At 34.5% G+C, this 20,379-nt stretch overlaps 2 protein-coding genes and 1 pseudogene across 2 annotated transcripts; 2 read left to right on the forward strand and 1 right to left on the reverse strand.

Moving 5' to 3' along the window:
* The first annotated feature begins 2,193 nt into the window (after nt 1-2,193).
* LOC142627114 (cytochrome P450 86B1-like) lies at nt 2,194-3,759 on the forward strand. Its single transcript, XM_075800915.1, has one exon. It carries the CDS (start codon nt 2,194-2,196, stop codon nt 3,757-3,759), a length of 1,566 nt encoding a protein of 521 aa, XP_075657030.1.
* A 2,557-nt stretch (nt 3,760-6,316) lies between these two features.
* Nucleotides 6,317-14,855, forward strand: LOC142629424 (proteasome subunit beta type-7-A-like; annotated as a pseudogene).
* A 1,690-nt stretch (nt 14,856-16,545) lies between these two features.
* On the reverse strand, nt 16,546-19,779 carry LOC142627256 (glycosyl hydrolase 5 family protein-like). Its single transcript, XM_075801073.1, has 4 exons — nt 19,302-19,779; nt 18,153-18,361; nt 17,498-18,000; nt 16,546-17,196 (listed from the first exon to the last, which is right to left on the reverse strand). Exons 1-4 carry the CDS (start codon nt 19,719-19,721, stop codon nt 16,751-16,753), a joined length of 1,578 nt encoding a protein of 525 aa, XP_075657188.1. The 5' UTR covers nt 19,722-19,779; the 3' UTR covers nt 16,546-16,750.
* Nucleotides 19,780-20,379: the final 600 nt, after the last annotated feature.

Below are 20,379 nucleotides of genomic sequence, written 5' to 3' on the forward strand. Positions count from 1 at the left end.
CAGTGAGAAGGTCAGTATCGAAAAAATTTGATAAGATGACTTGGCATTCCAAATGAATGCCTCATCGAGAAAAGTTCTCCAAGAAGTCCTAATGAGCTTTCTCATCACGAAACCAAATGTGAGAGGGGGTAGAATCAAAAGTAGATGCTGCCTCAAAACGAAGAGGGTTTCAAGATGGAGTAGACTTACGCTTAGGTGCCATAGAGCAAACTAACCGAGAGAGAGAGAGAGAGAGAGAGAGAGAGAGAGAGAGAGAGAAGTACCAAGCACAAATCAATATCAATAGATAGGGAATAAATGGTATGTATGCATGAAAAATGCATGAGCATGTGATATGCAACAATAAAACATCATGGGCTCAGCCCAATCCAATCCTACCAGCATACATGATTTCAACATAGTAAACACACATCTATAATGCATGAAACATTGTAAAAATAAAAATGTGATGCAATGCATGAGCATATATAACCATCTAAACAAAACCCACCCCAAAAATTTTGCAAAAAACTCATCAATTTTGAAAAACCCCAAAAGTTAGGTTAAAAGAGATGAAATGTATGATAAATGTAAGAAGGAAGATCATTCGAGAGGAAGAAATCACTCTTGAGGCCGAAGATTGAGTGGGGAAGAGGCTAAGAGTGAAAGAAAGGTGTTTGGGGAGGTGAATAGTCAGAAACAATTGAGGGAGATCGAGAAAAATGAGAGAAAAATCGTGCTAAAGCTTTATATAGGAAATTGCGATTCTCGATGGATTGAAAGGTGTCGAGATTTAATTTTCGATAGAGCTGTCGAGGAGCTATCGAGAGGTGTCCACAACAAAGTGACCTCGATGGATCGAGAAGCTATCCAGCAGCTATCGAGAAGACAGAATCTTTCCCGATGGATCGAGAAGCTGTCGAGAAGCTATTGAGACAAATTCTCAAAAACTTCGATGGATCAAAATTGCGATAACAGCTGTCGAGAAAGGAAGATCAAGAGGCTCGATAGATAGCCTGGCTGTCGAGAGGTATTGAGAATCTGTCAAGATTGCTCAAAATAGGTTTTTAAGGAAGAGAAAATCGCAGACACACTAAACATCTCTCAACATTTTAAGCTCTCAAAATCATCTCTCAAAAAAAAAAATGACAAGCATTTAGATCTAAAACACACACACACACACACTAAACAAGTCTAACCAATTTTATATTTCAAAACAAGTCAATACAATTTAGTGAGCATACATTAACACATGTATTCCTTGTGATGGCCAAGTCACATTGTACCTGCACATGTATCAAAAGTAGCAAAGAATATTGCGTGTTGTGTGTGGAAAACATCGTAAGATTACATAAGTGTCTACATGTTATGATGATTTGGGATATGAGAAAATTAATTTAACTCATACATGATCATAACTACTTGATGGGGATTATAATTTTTGAGGTATATCCTATAACTCCCACATCTCTTAGAAGACACACTTGCAATCACATATAAAGCATTTTTATTCTTTTTCTTTGCAAATTCCTAGGAGAGAGTTTCATATACATATACACTTTTTTTTTTTTTTTTGAGGAATTACACATATACACTTAGAAAATGAAACTTTTGCACAAAGTGTTCAAGACCAAAACTCCACCATCCCATTAATCTCACACTTAAAAAAAAAAACAAAAACAAAAACAAAAAAAAAACAAAAAAAATTGCCTCCTTTTAAACATGGGATTAAACGTTTCACTAAGTTTTTATCATTCATATTATCTCATATCTTTATATTTATGTTGTGGTATTTATTCATTTTAATTAGATAATATTAAAATGCTACAACAAAAATGTTAAATCAAAAACTTTACCTACAATTATCGATTGATTGAAGATGTGTCAAATAGGTGTAGAGATTCCAAAATCTTCTCTTTTCTCAAGCTAATCTTGGGTCTTCATCTTGAACTTGAAATAGAACACTTTGTGACTCACAAAAGTCAATCTTTTTGTTATGGGTTGCTACCAATCTATTAAACCTAACACTATCTTCTGATTAAAGTGAAAAAGAAATACAAAAGAAAATGACTCTCCTCAGCAGTAAATGACGATAATTATTTCATTTATATTCTTAGATCTCTCTTTTACAAATGATCACTTCCATCCTTCGCGCTCTACCATGCATTATATTCATCTTTGCCAAATCACCAAAGTACAAGAGATATAGCAGTGATGAGAAATCTTGTTTTCTCTTCAATACAATGGCTGTATACTCACTTATGTTGGGAAGTTTCTATATCCCTGCTAGTACTAATCATTCTTAGTTGTATACTTCAGAGACTCACCAACAAGGGTCCAATGTTATGGCCAGTTATGGGGATCCTACCTTCGGTATTCCTTCATATCAACAACATGTATGATTGGATCACCAGGTCTTTGATCAAAGCTGGGGGTACCTTCCACTTCAGGGGAATGTGGATGGAAGGATCCTATGGAATCATGACCGTTGTACCTTCAAACATTGAATATATGCTTAAAACAAAGTTCAAGAATTTCCCCAAAGGTAAGCACTATATAGAGAGGTTTTATGACTTGCTTGGGAATGGTATTTTTAATGCTGATGATCAACTATGGAAGGAACAAAGACGAATCGCAATTTCTGAGATGCATTCAAGCAGGTTTGTGGAGCACTCATTCCAAACCATGCAAGACCTGGTGCACCAGAAGCTACTAAAATTGTTAGAGAAACTTGTGGTGTCAGGAGATAGCTTTGATCTCCAAGAAGTGCTTCTTCGGTTCGCATTTGATAACATTTGCGCCGCTGCTCTTGGCATTGATCCAGGGTGCTTGGCCCTTGATTTACCTGAAATTCCTTTTGCAAAAGCTTTTGAAGAAGCCACAGAATTCACTCTATTCAGATTCTTGGTGCCATCTTTTGTATGGAAAGTCATGAGACTCATTGGAGTTGGATATGAGAAGCGGCTCAAGAAGGCAATAAAAATCGTGAATGATTTTTCTGAGAAGATAGTGACTGATCGAAAGAACGAATTAGTGAAGATTGGAAGCTTAAATGATCATTCTGACCTCTTGTCCAGACTCATTGAGGACTCTGACCAAGGTATGAAAAATCATTTTTCAGACAAATTTCTCAGCGATTTCTGCATTAATTTCATTTTAGCAGGACGAGACTCGAGCTCTGTGGCGTTGTCATGGTTCTTCTGGTTAGTACACAAGAACTCAGAGGTCGAAAGCAGAATTATCGGTGAGATTAATGAAATTTTGTGTTACCGCAAGTGCAAAAATGAACCATATGATGTGGCTTTTACAGTGGAAGAATTGAGGAAGATGTCGTATTTACAAGCAGCATTGTCAGAATCTCTGAGGCTGTACCCTTCAGTGCCATTTGACTTCAAAGAGGTTATAGAAGACGATGTTTTCCCGGATGGCACCATGATTAAGAAGGGGAGTCAGGTTATTTACAGTATTTACTCAATGGCTAGAATGGAGTCCATATGGGGAAAAGATTGCTTGGAGTTTAAGCCAGAGAGGTGGCTTAAGGACGGGCAGTTTGTCAGCGAGAATCAATTCAAATATGTAGTGTTTAATGCCGGTCCAAGATTGTGTCTTGGAAAGAAACTTGCTTACATGCAGATGAAAATGGTAGCTGCTTCAATCCTGTTGAGATATGAAGTTAAGGTTGTTGAAGGCCATAAAGTTGATCCAAAACTGACAACCACTCTTTATATGAAGCATGGATTGCTAGTGACTATCAAGCCTAGGTTGGTTGGCGTTGCATAAGCTTTGATGAGCACAATGGGTCGAGATCATATGTCCCAAATTTTTAAGACTCATTGGGCTAATGGAATTTACGTACTAGAGTTCTATTTTGTGTCTGATGTTTCTCAGATTGCTGTTCTGACTAACTAGACTATATAATAAATAAAGTGGAATGCATGTTGAACCTTGTATTCTTATTCTAAATGAAGTTGTGTTAAATTTACAAGCTGGCTATCAATAAATCTTGATTTATATTTAAGGAATGTGTCAAATATCAATATAAAAATATGTGTGCGTGTTTCTGGATGTTGCATACAAGGGCAGAGCTCGGCAACAGGGACAACAACCACCCCCAAAAAAAAAACAAAAATCTTGTACTTTTTTTTTATATTAAGAAATAAAAAGGAAAAAAGTCTTCAATATTTTATCAATATCTTTTAATGGAAAAAAAATCATAAAACCTATAAAAATATATAATGATAAGGGGAAATAATAATAATAAAGAAACAAGACTTACATAAAGAGAAAAATATGATATGGAAAAAAAAGATAATTTACACTTACACCTTCCAGATATAGCCAAATTAGACCCACAATATCCAATCTATCTATTAATATCTAAAACTTGAAGTGTATGATTTAGTACCTGTTTGTTTGCACTTTCAGATGACAAAAAGCACTTTTTACTTTAAAGTTCAAAATGCTAAGTGTTTGATGGATATTAAAAAGTTGTTTTAGCAAGAATTTTGTTTTTTCAAAAAGTACAAGACCCCCAAAAAACCAAAGGACCTTCGGCCAGCTTTTGCAAAAAAGTTACTTCAACTTTCAGGAATTGTTGGTTCAATTACCAAATTCCTCACTTGTTTTATTAAAAACCCAACTTTACCTTTTGAAACCCATTCAGACCATCATGCTAGAACAAATAACATCATATTCAATAAAACAAAAACATTATTAAAATAGTGATATTTATATTATTAAAAATAGATAACATGATTAAAGTAAGACAGGTAATATACTTGGTTCAAAATTTTTAGAATAACAAATAATTGATGCTAAAAAAAAACTAACATTATTAAAATAATACCAATAATAGTAATAGTAATAACAAATAATTATGACAATAATATATTTATTATTATTATTATTAAGTAGCTTTTTTTTTAGTAAGTATTATGAAGTAGTTGATTTAAAAATGAAATAAACTCCCTTATATATACATTGTTCTTTTTGGTAATTCACCACTCAAATCACCACTTTTATAAGTGCTAGCCAAATACTCAGCTTTTTAAAAAAACCCAGTTTCATACTGCACTTTTTAAAAGCTCCATTTTTTCAAAAAGCCCAGTTTCAAAAAACCGAACCAAACTCACCCTTTATTGTTATGCAGTTGTTGAGGCACATCAACATAGCATTTCGGTCTAGTTTAGTCCATTCGGTCACCTTCAGTTCGGTTGGTCCACTTCGGAAAATTTTGATCAACTTTGGTTTACTCGATCCATTTCAGTTCACTATAGTCCATTTCACTTTATTTTAGTCCATTTTAGTCCACTCCGATTCACTTTGAATTTTCTCTAGAACAAATTGGGTGTTATGTTACAAGTGGATTTCTACCTTATATTAACAGATCTCTTTTGTATTCATTTATAACATTTTTAATTTGGATTTTTAATCTTTTGAAGAGTGGAGAAATGTTATTTAATTATAGTGCATATTTATTATCACATTAATGCAAAATTGGACAAATTAACAACTAGTTTTCATTAAAAAAAAAAAAAAAACACTACAACCCCAAATAATCAAAAATCATTCTCTATTTAGGAAATTAAGCTGCAAACAGTTCTATTTCCTTGACCTCTATTGGTGGTGGGCATTGCCTAATGGCCATCCTAGGCACAATCTCCACAATACACTTGCTTCTTCCGATCTCTATCTTATTAATATTGGTAAATTACACACACCCAATAGAACTTGAACATGATCTCACCGTCCACTTAACACTTGCAAGAGGAGGTGTCAATTATGCTAAAATTCATTGGCCTTCTTTTGATCTTGACTATGGATATATTCTTAATGGGCTTTTGGTTTCTCTCGTATGATTTATTTATTAATTTTTTGAGAAGAATATAGAGTAAATTGGACTAAAATTAAAATTTTAATTGTACACGTCAGTTTCTATTTTTAATTTTTTTTTTTAAATGATGTGGTTTTATTTAATTGGAGGATATACGGCAGTATGTATGTAACTTTTTTTTTTTTTTTTGAAAGGATGTAACTTTTTAAAGTTTAAACGTAAACAAATACAAATGTCGATAAAAACGACAACTAGTGTCGTTTATAAAAACTCAAATTTCTTCCGCTCCAAGATACTCTCTTAAAAATAACTTCTCGGACTCTGTGTCTTTCTCACAATCTCATTCTCACAAACTTTCATCTGCTTTCCCTATCGATCTCTCAGGTATTCTCCAATTCCCATGTTAACTTTCACAACAACACTTTGGTTCCCAGTTTATCATTGAAAAGAGCATCTGGGTATTTCATAAATCTCATTTTTTTTGTCTTCTTTGTTAGTAGAAATCAAAAAAAGAATGTCTCAGGTAGCTGTGGAGGCTCCTCCAAAGGGTGGTTTCAGTTTCGATTTGTGCAGAAGGAATGGCATGCTTTCTAAAAAGGGTGTTCCGCCTCGTCTTATCGCAAGACTGCAACTACAATTGTGGGTCTAATTTTTCAGGTAACCCTTTTCATATCAATTTTTTTAATGTTTTATGAGTTTTTTTAGATTTTCTCTCATTGTGAGTCTCTTTTTTGGGGTTAATTGCTCTTAATTCACCTGTGGTTTGAGTCAAATTCGGTTTGTCATTCTGGTCTTTCCAAGAAATGTGATTTAAACGTGTAATTTTTTAATGATTTTGGACTAGTTTTTGTTAATGAATTAAATGTCATGTTGGTAAAGTTTATTGTTTTAAATTGTATATTGACAAATTGAACTTGGGCTGAATCACTGGTTGTAAACTGGAGTTGTTACTTCCTTTTATTAAATTGGGTTTGCTCACAGTGGCGGCTCCAGGAATTTTTCCCAGGGTGTTCCTTAATAAGTATAAATTACACGATCTAATAAAAAGAAAATTTTATATATTGACAACAACAATCAAAAAACATGTAAATACATAAAATTTACAATTGCCTTCTACGATTTTTCATATTTTAAAATCGTCGTACGATATTTCGTTATCAACGCTACAAGCCTATATCTTTTTCAATATATACAACCAAAGTTAATCATTCATCCAATCGATCTCCCATTCGATTTGCGCAGCTTCATTCTTTATATATTTCATTCATTAAAAACTTCTTTCTACTGTTGCAGTAGCAACAGGAAGGGTCAAAGCTAACTTCACAAGCAAATAGACTAATGGATAAGTCTCATGCTTCCTCGTGCTCACTAACTTTTCAAAGCAAGTTCACTAACTCCTCAAGCTCTAAAAACAAGTCATTGTTGCGCATATCAAAAATGAAATTCTCGAAGCCGAGAGTCAAGTGCCAAGATATCCGTCCCAGGAAAATCATATGGATAGAACTTTGCTAGATGTATTAACTTTTCCTTATCAAATGCCACAAATGAATTACTTGGATTCAAGCACGCCATCCAAATTAGCAAATCGGTATTCACCTCTCGAAAAACGATTGTTTAGCTCTTGAAGTTGTATATCTATGACCGTGTAGAATAGCTCAACACGATAATGATGTAAATTTGTATTTTGTTGGGTGTTGCGTCGCGGCCTCCCACTAACTACAAATATTTCATCCATGTTCAAGATAGGAATTTCATGTGTGGCACAAAATGAAGACACTTCGACTAATAAAGATGTCCATTCATCATCTCTCATCACTTGCAATCGTTGCTTAGACACTTTAACAAGATCCATAGCATTTACTATATCTTGATTTTTTTTTGCAATGCTATTGACAACTCATTTGTAATCCCTAAAATGTTTTTCATCAAGTGTAGAGCAAAAACAAATTCAAAAGATAGAATTGACCTCATAATAGATCGAGCTTCAACTTTTTGGTCTGAGAGCCCATCTTGTTCAATAATCTCAAGTACATCAAGAATGCAGAGAACATCAAAATCAAGTTGAGAATAGTCTCATAATATGATCCCCAACGTGTATCACCAGGACGTTTAAGATTTGTCTCTTGAGTCAAACCTTGTCCACTTCTTCGTACACCATTCTCTAAATCTTCTTTAATTTTGGCAAATTGAGCATCTCGAAGAGCATCTCGTCTCTTACAAGAGCCTCCAACAACAGTTACTAAATTACTAACCACATAAAAAAAATCGGCAATGTTAATGTGATTTTTAGCAACGGCAACAAGTGTCAATTGAAGTTGATGAGCAAAACAATGGACATAAAATGCAGACTTATTCTCTTTCAAAATTAAAGTTTTGAGACCATTGATATCACCTTCCATATTACTAGCTCCGTCATAACCTTGCCCACGTAGTCTCGATAAACTCAAATTATGTTCACAAAGTAAACCTTCAATAGCACATTTGAGTGACAAAACGGTGGTACTTGCTACATGTACAATACCAAGGAACCGCTCTATAATAATTCCTTGTTTGTTCACATAACGAAGAATGAGTGCCATTTGTTCTTTCACTGAGATATCACGTGACTCATCAACTAATATTGAAAAGAACCCATTGCCAAGATCCTCGATGATGGCTTTAGATGTTTCACGTGCAATTGCATTCACCATGTCTTTTTGAATATCATGATGGGTAAGCTTGCAATTTTTCCAAGTATTTTGCATCACTTCATTGATAGATTCATTGTGATCCCCCAAAAATTGTAGAAGCTCAAGAAAATTTCCTTTATCACTTGAACCTTGAGATTCATCATGACCACGAAAAGCTAATCCCTCGAATAAAAGGAATCTTACGCAATCAACTATTGCGTTTAATTGAATCCGATAATTAGCTTTATCTTGATTTGATTGCTTAACCAAGACACTTTGAATGTGTTGCTTTTCCTTTCGTAAATCTTCACTCTTCTTGACAGCTTGGTTATGAGCACTATTAACTCCTCCAACATGGGAATCTAACTTCCCAACCTGATTCCAAAGTCTGAATCCCTTCGTTACAAAAGTGTCACCTCCTCCTTGCTTACCAACATCTTTCCCAAATAGGTAGCAATAAAAACAAAATGCTGCATCTTTGGCTATACTATATTCCAACCAATTTCTATTTTCATACCATTCAACTCTAAATCGACGGGGCTTTCCAGAAAAATATGATACCGGGTAATCATGAGGAGGTCGACAAGGGCCTTTTCCTAAATAATATCTTCTTATTTCATCATGAGTATTAGGATGATAAGATGATATCTTTTGTCGTAGCCCAGGATCTGAAGGAAGATTTTCTAAATTAAAGTCAACACGACTTCGCTTAGAAGATGGAGATGAATCTTGCACAGGAGATGAATCTTGCACAAGAAATGAATCTTGGGTACGCGGTTTTTTTATCAAGTATTTGTCCATAATTCTAGCAAAAGAATAAAAAATAAATTATAAGTTTATTTGAAATATCAATAAATTATTAATTATTATTTAGTTGTTTCATTAATTTGTTTGTCTTTTATAAATTATAATTTGTTATATTATTGTTTCATTAATTATAAGATTATTAATTGTTGTTTAGTCTAACATAATTTAATTTTTTTTGTCTTTTATAATGTATTGATTAATTAAATTATTAACGCTAAAAGACAATCAGAAAATTTCACAAAATCTAGCTACCAATCAGAAAATTTCACAATCACAATTTTATAAATCACAATAACGCTAAAAGACAATTAATGTCTTTGAGTTGAGTCCAATATCAATACACACCAATAGTCCAATATGGCAACACCAACACATTTCAATTTACACATCAATCAACGGATAAGATTCAATCATAAGATAAAGCCAAAAGCAAAATGTCAAATTTAAAAAGTAAAAAAAATAATAATAAAGTTAAAGTGTTACTGAGTGCTTGAAGCACTCAGTAACACTTTAACTTAAAAAAAAAATAAAAAAAAGCAAAACTGAGTGCTGCTGGAATCAGCAGCCAATCACGGATCACCAGTTGGTCCAGTTCCACAACGAGACAAAGTGACAAACAGACAGACAAAATGACAAACAATTGAAACAAACAAAGTCATAAATTTAATAATGACTAAAGAGAGAGAGAGTCATAAATAAAGATTAAAGGCATTTCATTCATTTATTCCTATTTCATTTCAGATTTGAGACTTGAGAGAGTATAGAGAGAGTGAGAGACCGAGAGGCGAGAGAGAGACAAAGAGTCAGAGAGAAAAAGAGAGAGAAATACCTGGGATGGCGACGGCGACGATGAGCACGGCGACGATGAGCACGGCGACGATGAGCACGGCGACGATGAGCACAGCGACGATGAGCGCTGCGACTGGATGTTGCGGAGTTGCGGACCGATCTCCTTCTCCGATGCGATGAGGCCGATCTCCGATGAGCGACTGGAGCTGGACCGATCTGGCGATCTCCGATGTCCGATGAGCGGCTGGAACCGTGGACGGTGGATCGATCTAGCTTCGAAGGGGAGCGCCGTTGCTCACTTGCTCTGTTTCTCCTTTTTTAGGTTTGTTTAGCTTTACTAATTTTTTTAATTTTTTTGAGAAGAGCTTTAGTGATGATGTACTGAACTCTGAACTGATTTGAGGTTTCTGATGGGTCTGTAATTTTTTTTTTTTTTTTGGTTGAGAAACCGTGGGTTTGCTTCCTCTGTCTCTGTTGGGCTTGCCGTGGGCAGTGGGCTTGATGTTGGGCTTTCTGTGATCTGTTCGCTTTCTTTTCTCTTACATTTTGCTGTGATCTGTCTCTGTTGGGCTTGCTGTGATCCGTTTGCAGTTTGCTCTTACATTTTTTTTTTTCTCTATTACAAATTTTTTTTTTTTTTTTTTCAGATTTTAGTTGAATTTTTTTTTTGGGTTTTTTTTTTTGGCTTGGAAGTAGAACAAATATATATTTTTTTTTAATGTGAGGGTGTTCCTAATTTTAATTGAGGGTGTTCCTATTTTATTTTTTAAGGGTAAAAAAAAAAAAATTTATATATATAAATTTCAAGTTAGGGTGTTCCTGGGAACACCCTGACCATAACATGGCGCCGCCACTGTTTGCTCACTAGTACTCTAGTGTTTTGTTAGTAAGGAGCATAAGCGATTTATGTTGTGGTTTTGAGCTAAATTTGATGAGAATGTTATATGCTCATATGATATAAAGACCTGAAAACAAAATTGATTAAGGGTCCATTCATATGAGAATGTTATATGCCCATTCAAATGAATGCTGAAACTGTTGAATTTTGTAAAAAGGAAATTCATGATTTGCTTGTGAAAAAGCTTATTAGAAATAATAAGTCTCCCTGGTCTGCTTTATATATATATATATATATTGGGAAAAATGCCCACCCACCCCCTGAACTTTAGAGCAGTGGTCATTACACCCCTTGAACTTTTATTTTGGCCAATTTACTCCTTTAACTTTACACATCTGCCAAATCACTACCTCTGTTAGTTTGCTGTCAAAATTTTAACAGAAAATACACGTGTGACACGTGATGCTAAAAATACCATAATCAAAAAGATGAGAAGAATACAGAGATCAATGGTTAGAACACCACTGTGGCATCCCTACCTCCGAGGCTGGAACTGGAAGTCTTTGTCCTGTCGTTTATGGTCCCACGGCACCAAATTCTACAAAACCCATAATTTTTGTTTTCAATTAAAAACTTAAAAACAAAAAACCTCCTGTTGTTTGGGTTTCTAGGAAATCCCTAGGGAGCTTTAGCAGCGCAATCCCTCATATTCAAATCCATTAGAACCTTCTTAAAAAAACAAAGTTGTAGAGATGTTAAGACTTTTTTTGGATGTGTCTGGTGTAGATCCATATTGTGGTTGAATGACGAGATGGTCATTCTGATCGACTGTGTCTCCTTCACTCAAAAAACAGTTCTCTCCTTTGTTTCACGTGTGTCTCATGTGCATTTTTTGTTAGAATTTTGACAGCAAATTAACAGAGGTAGTGATTTGGCATATGTGTAAAGTTGAAGGAGTAAATTGGCCAAAATAAAAGTTTAGGGGGTGTAATGATCACTCTTCTAAAGTTTAGGGGGTGTATGGACATTTTTCCCATATATATATATATATTAGTGTTTGGTTTTGCATTTTTAAGAAAATTGCATTCTTAAAACTAGAGAAAAAGTATGTTTTCAAATCACAGCTCATGGAGTGCTTTTTTAAAAATTTCCTCATTTCACACTGTCAATTTTCATGGAAACAATACTTTTTACACATTTAATCAAAAGCTTATTTGTGTTTCTAAAAGCATGTTTTCAAAAAAAAAAAAATTTTGAGATTGATATTTTATTCAAAACACACATTTTAAAAAAACTAACCCAAATGGACACTAAGTACCTCTATACATGAATATGGACTCGTGTTATTGAAAGTGCTGCATTATATGCTCCCAGTTAGAATTTTGTAGTGGGTTTATTAGCATGCTTGAATCTTTAATTCTTTTGAAGATACTTTTTATTAATTTGTTTGCAAGTCTTTAATGCCCTCATGAACTTGAGCACTTATGCTTTGCTTTTTGGAAAGAGATAGAAAGAGAGAGGGGGGGTGGGGACTGCGCCTTTTTTTTTTTTTTTTGGTATTCTTTTGCAGTGAAGTTCTTGGTAGGACTTTTCTACCAGTCATTAATTTTTTTAATTCCTTATATTTCGTGTGGATTTCAAATTTCTTTCAACTTGCTGATATACTTCTCAATTTGTCACCAGGATGGTGTCATTCAAGGGGCAGTCACAAGAGCCACTGAAGGACCTATTGTTTGTGATAAGAATTGTGAGAAAATTCATTATATGGCGCCTAATATTTATTGCTGCGGAGCAGGAACAGCTGCTGATACAGAGGCTGTGACAGGTATCTTTGAGTTCTAAGAAAATGTAGCCTGTACTTGTTTTTTATGCTTCCGCAATCATTTATTTCTATGTGAAAACTGTCCTCCATCTGTCTATCTAACTCTTTTTCAGTTTTTATAGTTATCTTATACTTTGTTTTCCTTGCCGTTTGTCTTTTCTAGACATGGTCAGTTCTCAGCTGCAACTACATCGGTATCATACTGGTCGAGAATCTAGGGTTGTCACTGCTCTTACTCTTTTAAAGTCTCACCTTTTCAAGTAAGCAAATTTCTATTGACATCGTCCTTAGCAATGTAGCTCTATACTTTTTAGTAGATGATAAGGACAAGGAGGTCTAATTTCTTCGAGACTTGTTCAGATACCAAGGTCATGTTCAAGCTGCTTTGGTGCTTGGTGGAGTTGATGCTAATGGACCACGTTTGCACACTGTGAGTCGGGTTCAATTCATGAACATTTGAACATATATTGTTTTCTTGTTCTTCATGATACTGATTTTAGTTTTGGAATTTATTTCATTGCACAGATCTACCCTCATGGATCAACAGACACATTGCCATTTGCTACAATGGGTTCTGGTTCCCTTGCTGCAATCTCTGTTTTTGAGTCGAAGTACCGTGAAGGGCTGACAGTAAGCTAGTCTATTGTCTCTGCTATATAATTGGAAGTGCTTTTACCATCGACTTTGGTGTATCTAACCTCTGCGGAATTAAGTCAAAAATTCTTTTTTCTGTCATCACTAAAAATTCTTTTTAGTCTACTTTGTGAAAGATTCTTCTAGTTTGGTTGTAGTTGTGTTTTCTGAAATGAAGTTCATTGTTCTAATAACCAGGTGCTGGTTTTTTGTTGTTGGAGATTATATATTTTAATGTTTCTGTGGATAATGATTTTCAAATACAATTTTCTACAGAAAGAAGAAGGAATAAAATTGGTGTGTGAGGCTATTTCCTCTGGCATATTCAATGACTTAGGAAGTGGAAGCAATGTAGATGTTTGTGTGATAACTAAGGTTTGTGGTTTAATTTTCTTTTTTGTTTGAATTTTTTATCTCTCAACCTAGACCAGTGTCATTAACTGATTTTAATTATGCTTGTTTGTCTAGGGACAAAAAGAGTACTTGAGAAACCACTAGTTAGCAAATCCTCACACCTATGTCAGTTCCAAAGGATTTTCATTTCCCAAGAAGACTGGTTAGTAATTCTATCCTAAGAATCATTAGCCGTCTAGAAGTTAATTGACTTAGATGCTCTTATCTATTGATGAATGAAGCTAACTTTGGATGGTTTAAAGTATTGGTTATAGTAAATCTAATTCTTAGTTATTTCCACTTTGTTTGGTTTATATTAAATTTTCCTCTCCTTGATTGGGTAAAGTTTTTCGCTTGTTCTCTGGGCTCAATATAAATTTCCTTAGAATATAGATCTGATTTGAAGAAATAGATTCAGTGGCAAGTTGAATACAACAATTAGCCAAGTCAACGGAGAATAAATGAAATGCCTCAAGCTCCTTTTAATATGTACTTATTTTCTATTTCTTTCTCCTTTTAGTAAAGAAGCATTGCAGTGTCATTTTACTGTTTCTGTTTTTCACTTAACATTTCTTAAAAAATTCAGCAGAAGATTATGACCCTTTGGTCTCTCCGCTAATCACAATTATTTGAATGCAGTTAATTGTTACAATAATATTTAGGATGTATGAAAGGTTTGTGACTATTGTAAGTGTGCCTAATTGTGTTAAATGATTACCAATTTATTCGTTGATTCATTTATATACTATTCTTTCGTTTCTATTCAAGAAGATGCATCAGGCAAGGACAATCAAATTTATATACTATTCTTTCGTTTCTATTCGTTCTGCATGCAAATTGATACATCCGTGAACTATTGGTCATCTGATACCATCAAATTTTCATGGTTGCAGAGGTTCTATTGACAGGGATCACACCATTGCAAGAACTGGTAGAAGTGATTGAAGGAGGAGATACAATGGAAGAATAAGATTTTTTATTCAACTCCATGTTGCAATTTGAATGAATTTCTATTATACTTCCTTTGTTTTAGATCTCTTTCTGTAGAGTGATTTGAATGAACTGTTTCAGATCTACAATTTCAAACTTTGGTCTATTATGTTTGGCAGATTCAAGCTGGAAATCATAGTGAGTCCCTTAATCTTGTGACATGCCTTAAATTTTTAAATTTTAAAAATTACTTGAGGTTTAAAGGTTTGAGTTTTTTGAAATTGAGAAAGATACACAAATGACAATTAACAATAAACCTTCTTAAAAGTTAACCTTCCTGTAACAATTAACAATTAACCTTCTTCAAGTTAACCATTATATCACTTCTCTAATAGGTAATTTCCCGTAAAACCAGAAACCTTCTTAAAGATTTTTTTTTTTTGGGTGAAAAACCTCTTAAAGTTTAGTGTAACAATTAACCTTTCTTTGGTATTGTGTGGGTGTAAACTATTGATTATGTTACACTTAACCCTCGGGCGCTTTTTGAGTGTAACACAAAACTCTCCCACTAGGAGTAACTTAAGTTATCTAAGAGGTTTAGAGTTATATTTGTCATTTCAATGGATATTGGGGTAGGGAAGAATTAGGAAAAAAAATTGATTGGTTTCCCGTGAGTAGCCGATGCGTTACCCATTTAACACCTATTTAATTAGGTGGGCTATAACTTAAATATAATGGACGGCTTAAGGATTAATTTCTTCTAGAGCTTTTAGGGTATTTCCACCATAGAATTCCTAAAGATCCATGAGGTTTTTGGTACAATGCTACTAGTCAACACCTTGGGGCTACCCCTAAAGATTTCTCCTCAAAAAAGATGCACGGACTTCAAATACATTCTAGAAAATCTTGAAGCTAAGCTAATGGATTGGAGGAGTAAGACACTATGTTGGGTTGGGAGAGGTAGACTTATCAACTTAGTTGTTCAAGCCATCCCAAATTATGTCATGTCTTTTTGTAGCATACTAGCCAAAACCTGAAACAAAATGGATGCTCTTGCTCACAAATTTTGGTGGAAACCAAATGGCTTCGAAGGTAGATTCCTCACTCTTTTAGCATGGGATAACCTTTGTAAGCCAAAGTGCAAAGGTGGACTAAGTTTTAAAAAAAAACAAGGACATCAACAATGCGTTTCTTGCCAAGCTCAGTTGAATGGTTGCCTCTAAAAGAGACAGTTTGTGCATGTCGAGAGCAAAGTACAAGGTAAGACAAGACTGGCTCTATAAACCCCCACCCAAGACCGCTTCTCCTGTTTAGAAAGCCATTGAAAGCGCAAATAGAATTATAGCCAAGAGTGCATACTATCTTATTGGGGATGGAGCATCAATCAACATATGGACTAGCCTTTGGGTGCCATGGCTATAGAACTTCACCCCAATCCCTAGGTTGCAAGCAGATACAGATAAGCTCATTTGGACTGACCCTTGAAAGGAAAGCTTAATACATGAGTTGTTCAAGCTACATTCTGCCCAAGCTAGCCTCTCCCTTCCAATCCCAATCAAGCCTAAGAAAGATAAACTTATTTGGGTACCAAATTTTCTCAGTGAAATCAGCATACCAGATAAGTAGCATCAATGACACTCAATCGAAAGGGTTGTGGAAAATCAAAGCTCCAAAAAGGATCGAGACCCTTCCATGAAGGATTGAAGGATAGCAACCAATGCTCTGCCCACAAGAGATAATCTAAGCCATAGGGTTCACATGCTTTAGTTGATAATTGCGCAGCATATAATCCCAATAATTAATTTGGAGAATTTACACAGGCAATCATCTCCAGTATACTAATCTGAGCTTCTTTAATCAAAGAACAACTGTTTAAATTTATTTATTTGCAATTTCCTGTGGACTAATATTTGTTAGCATGCTGAGAATTGAGAAATTCCACAATTTCTGTCCTATGTTTTTTTTTTCAATAGCGAATCGCTTCCCTTGCTTGTTGCTCTAATGTTGATCTCAAAAACTTCCATACGAAATCCTAACAGTCAAAGCCGAGATAAAGTCTAATTGAATGTATTTGCGGAACTTGAACTTCTTGTGCTGTCAACAAGCTTGAACCATTGGCTCCCTGGGTCACATGTGTCATCTCTACTCAAGCATTTGCAAGTATTTGTGACAATGCTATTGTCGGAATCTACATCTAGGCAAGCAGTAGAACCATCGTTAACCTTTGATGAGAGATACATTTTAGAATCTGAGATGGTTTGCCATTTTGAATTAGAGCCTGTGCAAATTATTCCAAGCTTTGCTGGCTTTCCCAATTCAATTGCTTGTAAGCAGAAATATGTTCCCTTTAATGTTAAAGTTTTCTGGGGTGTGTAGCTCCAGGCTTCAGACTCAGTGCAAGCACCCAACCTCAATGGTTCAGTTAATGATTTTCTTAGGACACACAGGCCAGTTGAAGGATGGAAAATCACTTTGTGTAGATTGGCTTCTGATAGTCCTGGCCCTGAAAGTGACATAAGCATTATTACTCTATTACTATTGAATCTCTAACTAGTTAAGAACCGGGAAAAAAAATAAAGACAAATTTTGGTTCTAAACTGATTTGAACCTATATTTTCTAACTTATTATGTGATGATTTATAAAATTATTAATGTGTATTATTAAATAAGTCAAATGACTCATTAAAAAAGTCATCTAATTAAAGCAACATATGAATGGTCTCTTCAACCGTCACGTCATGAATTGAAGCAAAATGATTCGAAACTGGAGTTAAAAGAGCAAGAAAACTGGAATAAATTTATACCTCGAAAAGGAGATTGGAGAGCAGAGATCCTTTGCAAGAAGGTTAAATTTCGGGTCCCAGTCCAATTCATATTTAGTGGTCCATGGTACTCATTTAACCCAATTACCCCATCTCTCAAATAATAACTCCAATCCAGGTCAAGTTCAGCCGCAATAGCCAAGAAGCAATTCATATAACCGATGTCATTCACATTATTGGCTCCTCTTCGGTCCATTTCAAACTCGCTCACTAACAATGGCCAACCTTGGTCCAACATAAATCCTGACAATCTCACAAAATTATCCACCTCTCTCCCACATACTTGATTTGGGTTGCCAGATTCCCATGTCTTTCCATCTGAGAACCAATTCCAGTTCACCTCATATACTAGCTTTCTAGTGAATGTGAGTTTTACTTGTTGATTACGGAGAAATGACAAGTCTTTGTCATAACTCAAGCCAGAGAGAACGATAAGAACATCTGGATTTGCTAAATGCACTGCTTCAGCTCCTTTTTGCATGTACCTAGTTCATTTCATTTGCAAAACTGAAATTAGAATCATGTAGCCATGTAATGTATCTTTTATGTGAATCTAGATGTGTGGTTATTCTGTAGGCTAGGCCCAATGAAGTTCACTTTATAAAGACCATCCTGCAAAGCCAAATCTTATTTGTACCTGTACCAATCATTTACGTTTTGTCTAGGGCCATGGAGCTCATTCCTCAAGCTCATGCCAACCACATTGGAGACACCATTAAAGATGGTGGCCATCCGACTTAGTCCCTTAATCCAGAGATCCGCACTGAAATACTGATCACCGGGCTTGCTGATGTTATTTTCCAATATGACCTTCACATTGTTAGCCCCTAGGCTAGACACAACAGCCTGAGATATAAATTGTGTCAAACATATTGAAGAGGGTAAACTTGTATTTGTAACTAATCATGTAAATATATATATATATATATATATATATATATATATAAATAAATTTAATAGATGTCTTAATGAACATTGGTTTAGAAAATATTTTTAAAAACTTTTTATAAGAAAAGAAAAAAATAACTGGTTATTTTTACAATTTTTTATATATTTCATAAAAGTAGTATTAAAATTTTTCTAAAATTGTCTATTAACAAATGCCCTAAGGGCAACCAATTAAGACTTTGATCAATTTATAGGTCAATTTGATGTAATTTATCATTAAACTATATTTTGAAAATTAATTCCGTTCTTCATATTCTTAACATGTATGTTAAAGTTCTTATAATATGACATCCTTTGACTCTTTTAAACTTCCTCTAAGATTGTTACATAAAATTTAGAAAGACAATATTTTTTAAGTCATCGTTCTTTTTCTTCTTTTTTTTAATTTTAATTTTTGGAGTTACAACTTACAAAAACACCAAATTATATTAATTTAAATACAGTTTTATGACTAAATTAAGCATCCTAAAACACTAAACATATCCTAAATTACGTTTGATCATCTATAAGTGATTGTGTTTGGAATCGTGAAGCAAATTCAGATAGGATAACAATAATAATTATTCTTATAATAATAAAAATAACCAAAGGTCTTATAATAATAGCAGAAGCAAAAGTTTCATTGTGCAGGACCTGCAGGTCACGTTGACCACAAAGTCCACAACTACTACGCTGAGTATATTGTCGATCAAACCAAACCCATGACCATGAAGAAGCCTAACGTAATTAATTCCCATGTTCTGCTTTGGATCTATTTATATTAAAAACGACACAACCCTAAACATAAGAATGGCTGCCCAGTTTATAAAATCTAGAAAAAATGGAATAGGTATTTTACCTGGTAAGCTTTTATGAGGGGAAGATCTATGATGGAAGGGTTGTTGGCTTGGATTCTGGCAATGGATTCAGACAGCCCAAGACTCTGACAGGACTGTCTCACAGTGATAGAAGCCAGTGAGTCATTGGTGACCAAGAAAAGTGGCCAAGTGAGTCTAACACAGTTGAATCCCATGGAAGCAATCTTCTTGGAGATTGCATCCATGGGCTGCTTGCTAAGGCCCTCAGTCACCATGGGTTCCAGATGTGACACCCAATTCACGCATGCCAGCTTCACTCGTTGCCCTCCTGCTTCGTCTACAATCCACCTAGAATTGGTGTATAGAGGTAGAGCCATGACTGGCTTGCTTTGAGTTTGAGGTATGCCAGTGGGAAAGATTACTAGAAGAGATAGAAGGCAGAAGAAAAAGAACCTCCCCATATTTTTGTTTTGACTGTGGAGCTGTTGGGGGGATGAAAGAGAGCTGAAAGGCCTTATATGGTGCCATGATGGCCGCAAATCCGACTAAAGGAAAAGGAAACAACTGAATAGTAAAAGGCTTTCTAAATCCTGTCTATTTTCCCCCTATCTTATTAGGCTCTTATGACAAACTATTTAAGAAAAGTTTTGTTACTTCTTCAATCTCAAATTGTTTTGCTTATAGTATGTTATTTTGAGATATCTTAAAATTAATTTATGTTTGATAAGTCAAATCTCATTATTTTGTTAACATTTTCATTATACTTCTGTATAATTTACTTGTAGTAATCTATTAAAATTTGATTTGAAAATAAAGATTGAATTTGAATGAGGCTTTGGTAGCAACATAATTTAAATTTGAAGAATTTCTATGAAAAAAAAATTAAATTTGAAGATAAGTTTGTAATTACAATAACTTTAAAAATTGTTTCACAAAATTTTTTATAAACACGGTTGTTTAACTTTTTGATAAATTTGTTTAAGGGTAAATTAGGAAACTTCTAACTTTTTTTTTAAAAGAAAAGACATTTAATAATGTTCCCCTAAATAGCTAGGTTTTCTAAGTAGACCAAACAAATTGGGATGGAAGTAGATCTATGTTTATCGGTTTATAAAAAAT

This window comes from Castanea sativa, chromosome 3 (assembly GCF_040712315.1).
Source record: "Castanea sativa cultivar Marrone di Chiusa Pesio chromosome 3, ASM4071231v1".
NCBI lineage: Eukaryota > Viridiplantae > Streptophyta > Magnoliopsida > Fagales > Fagaceae > Castanea > Castanea sativa.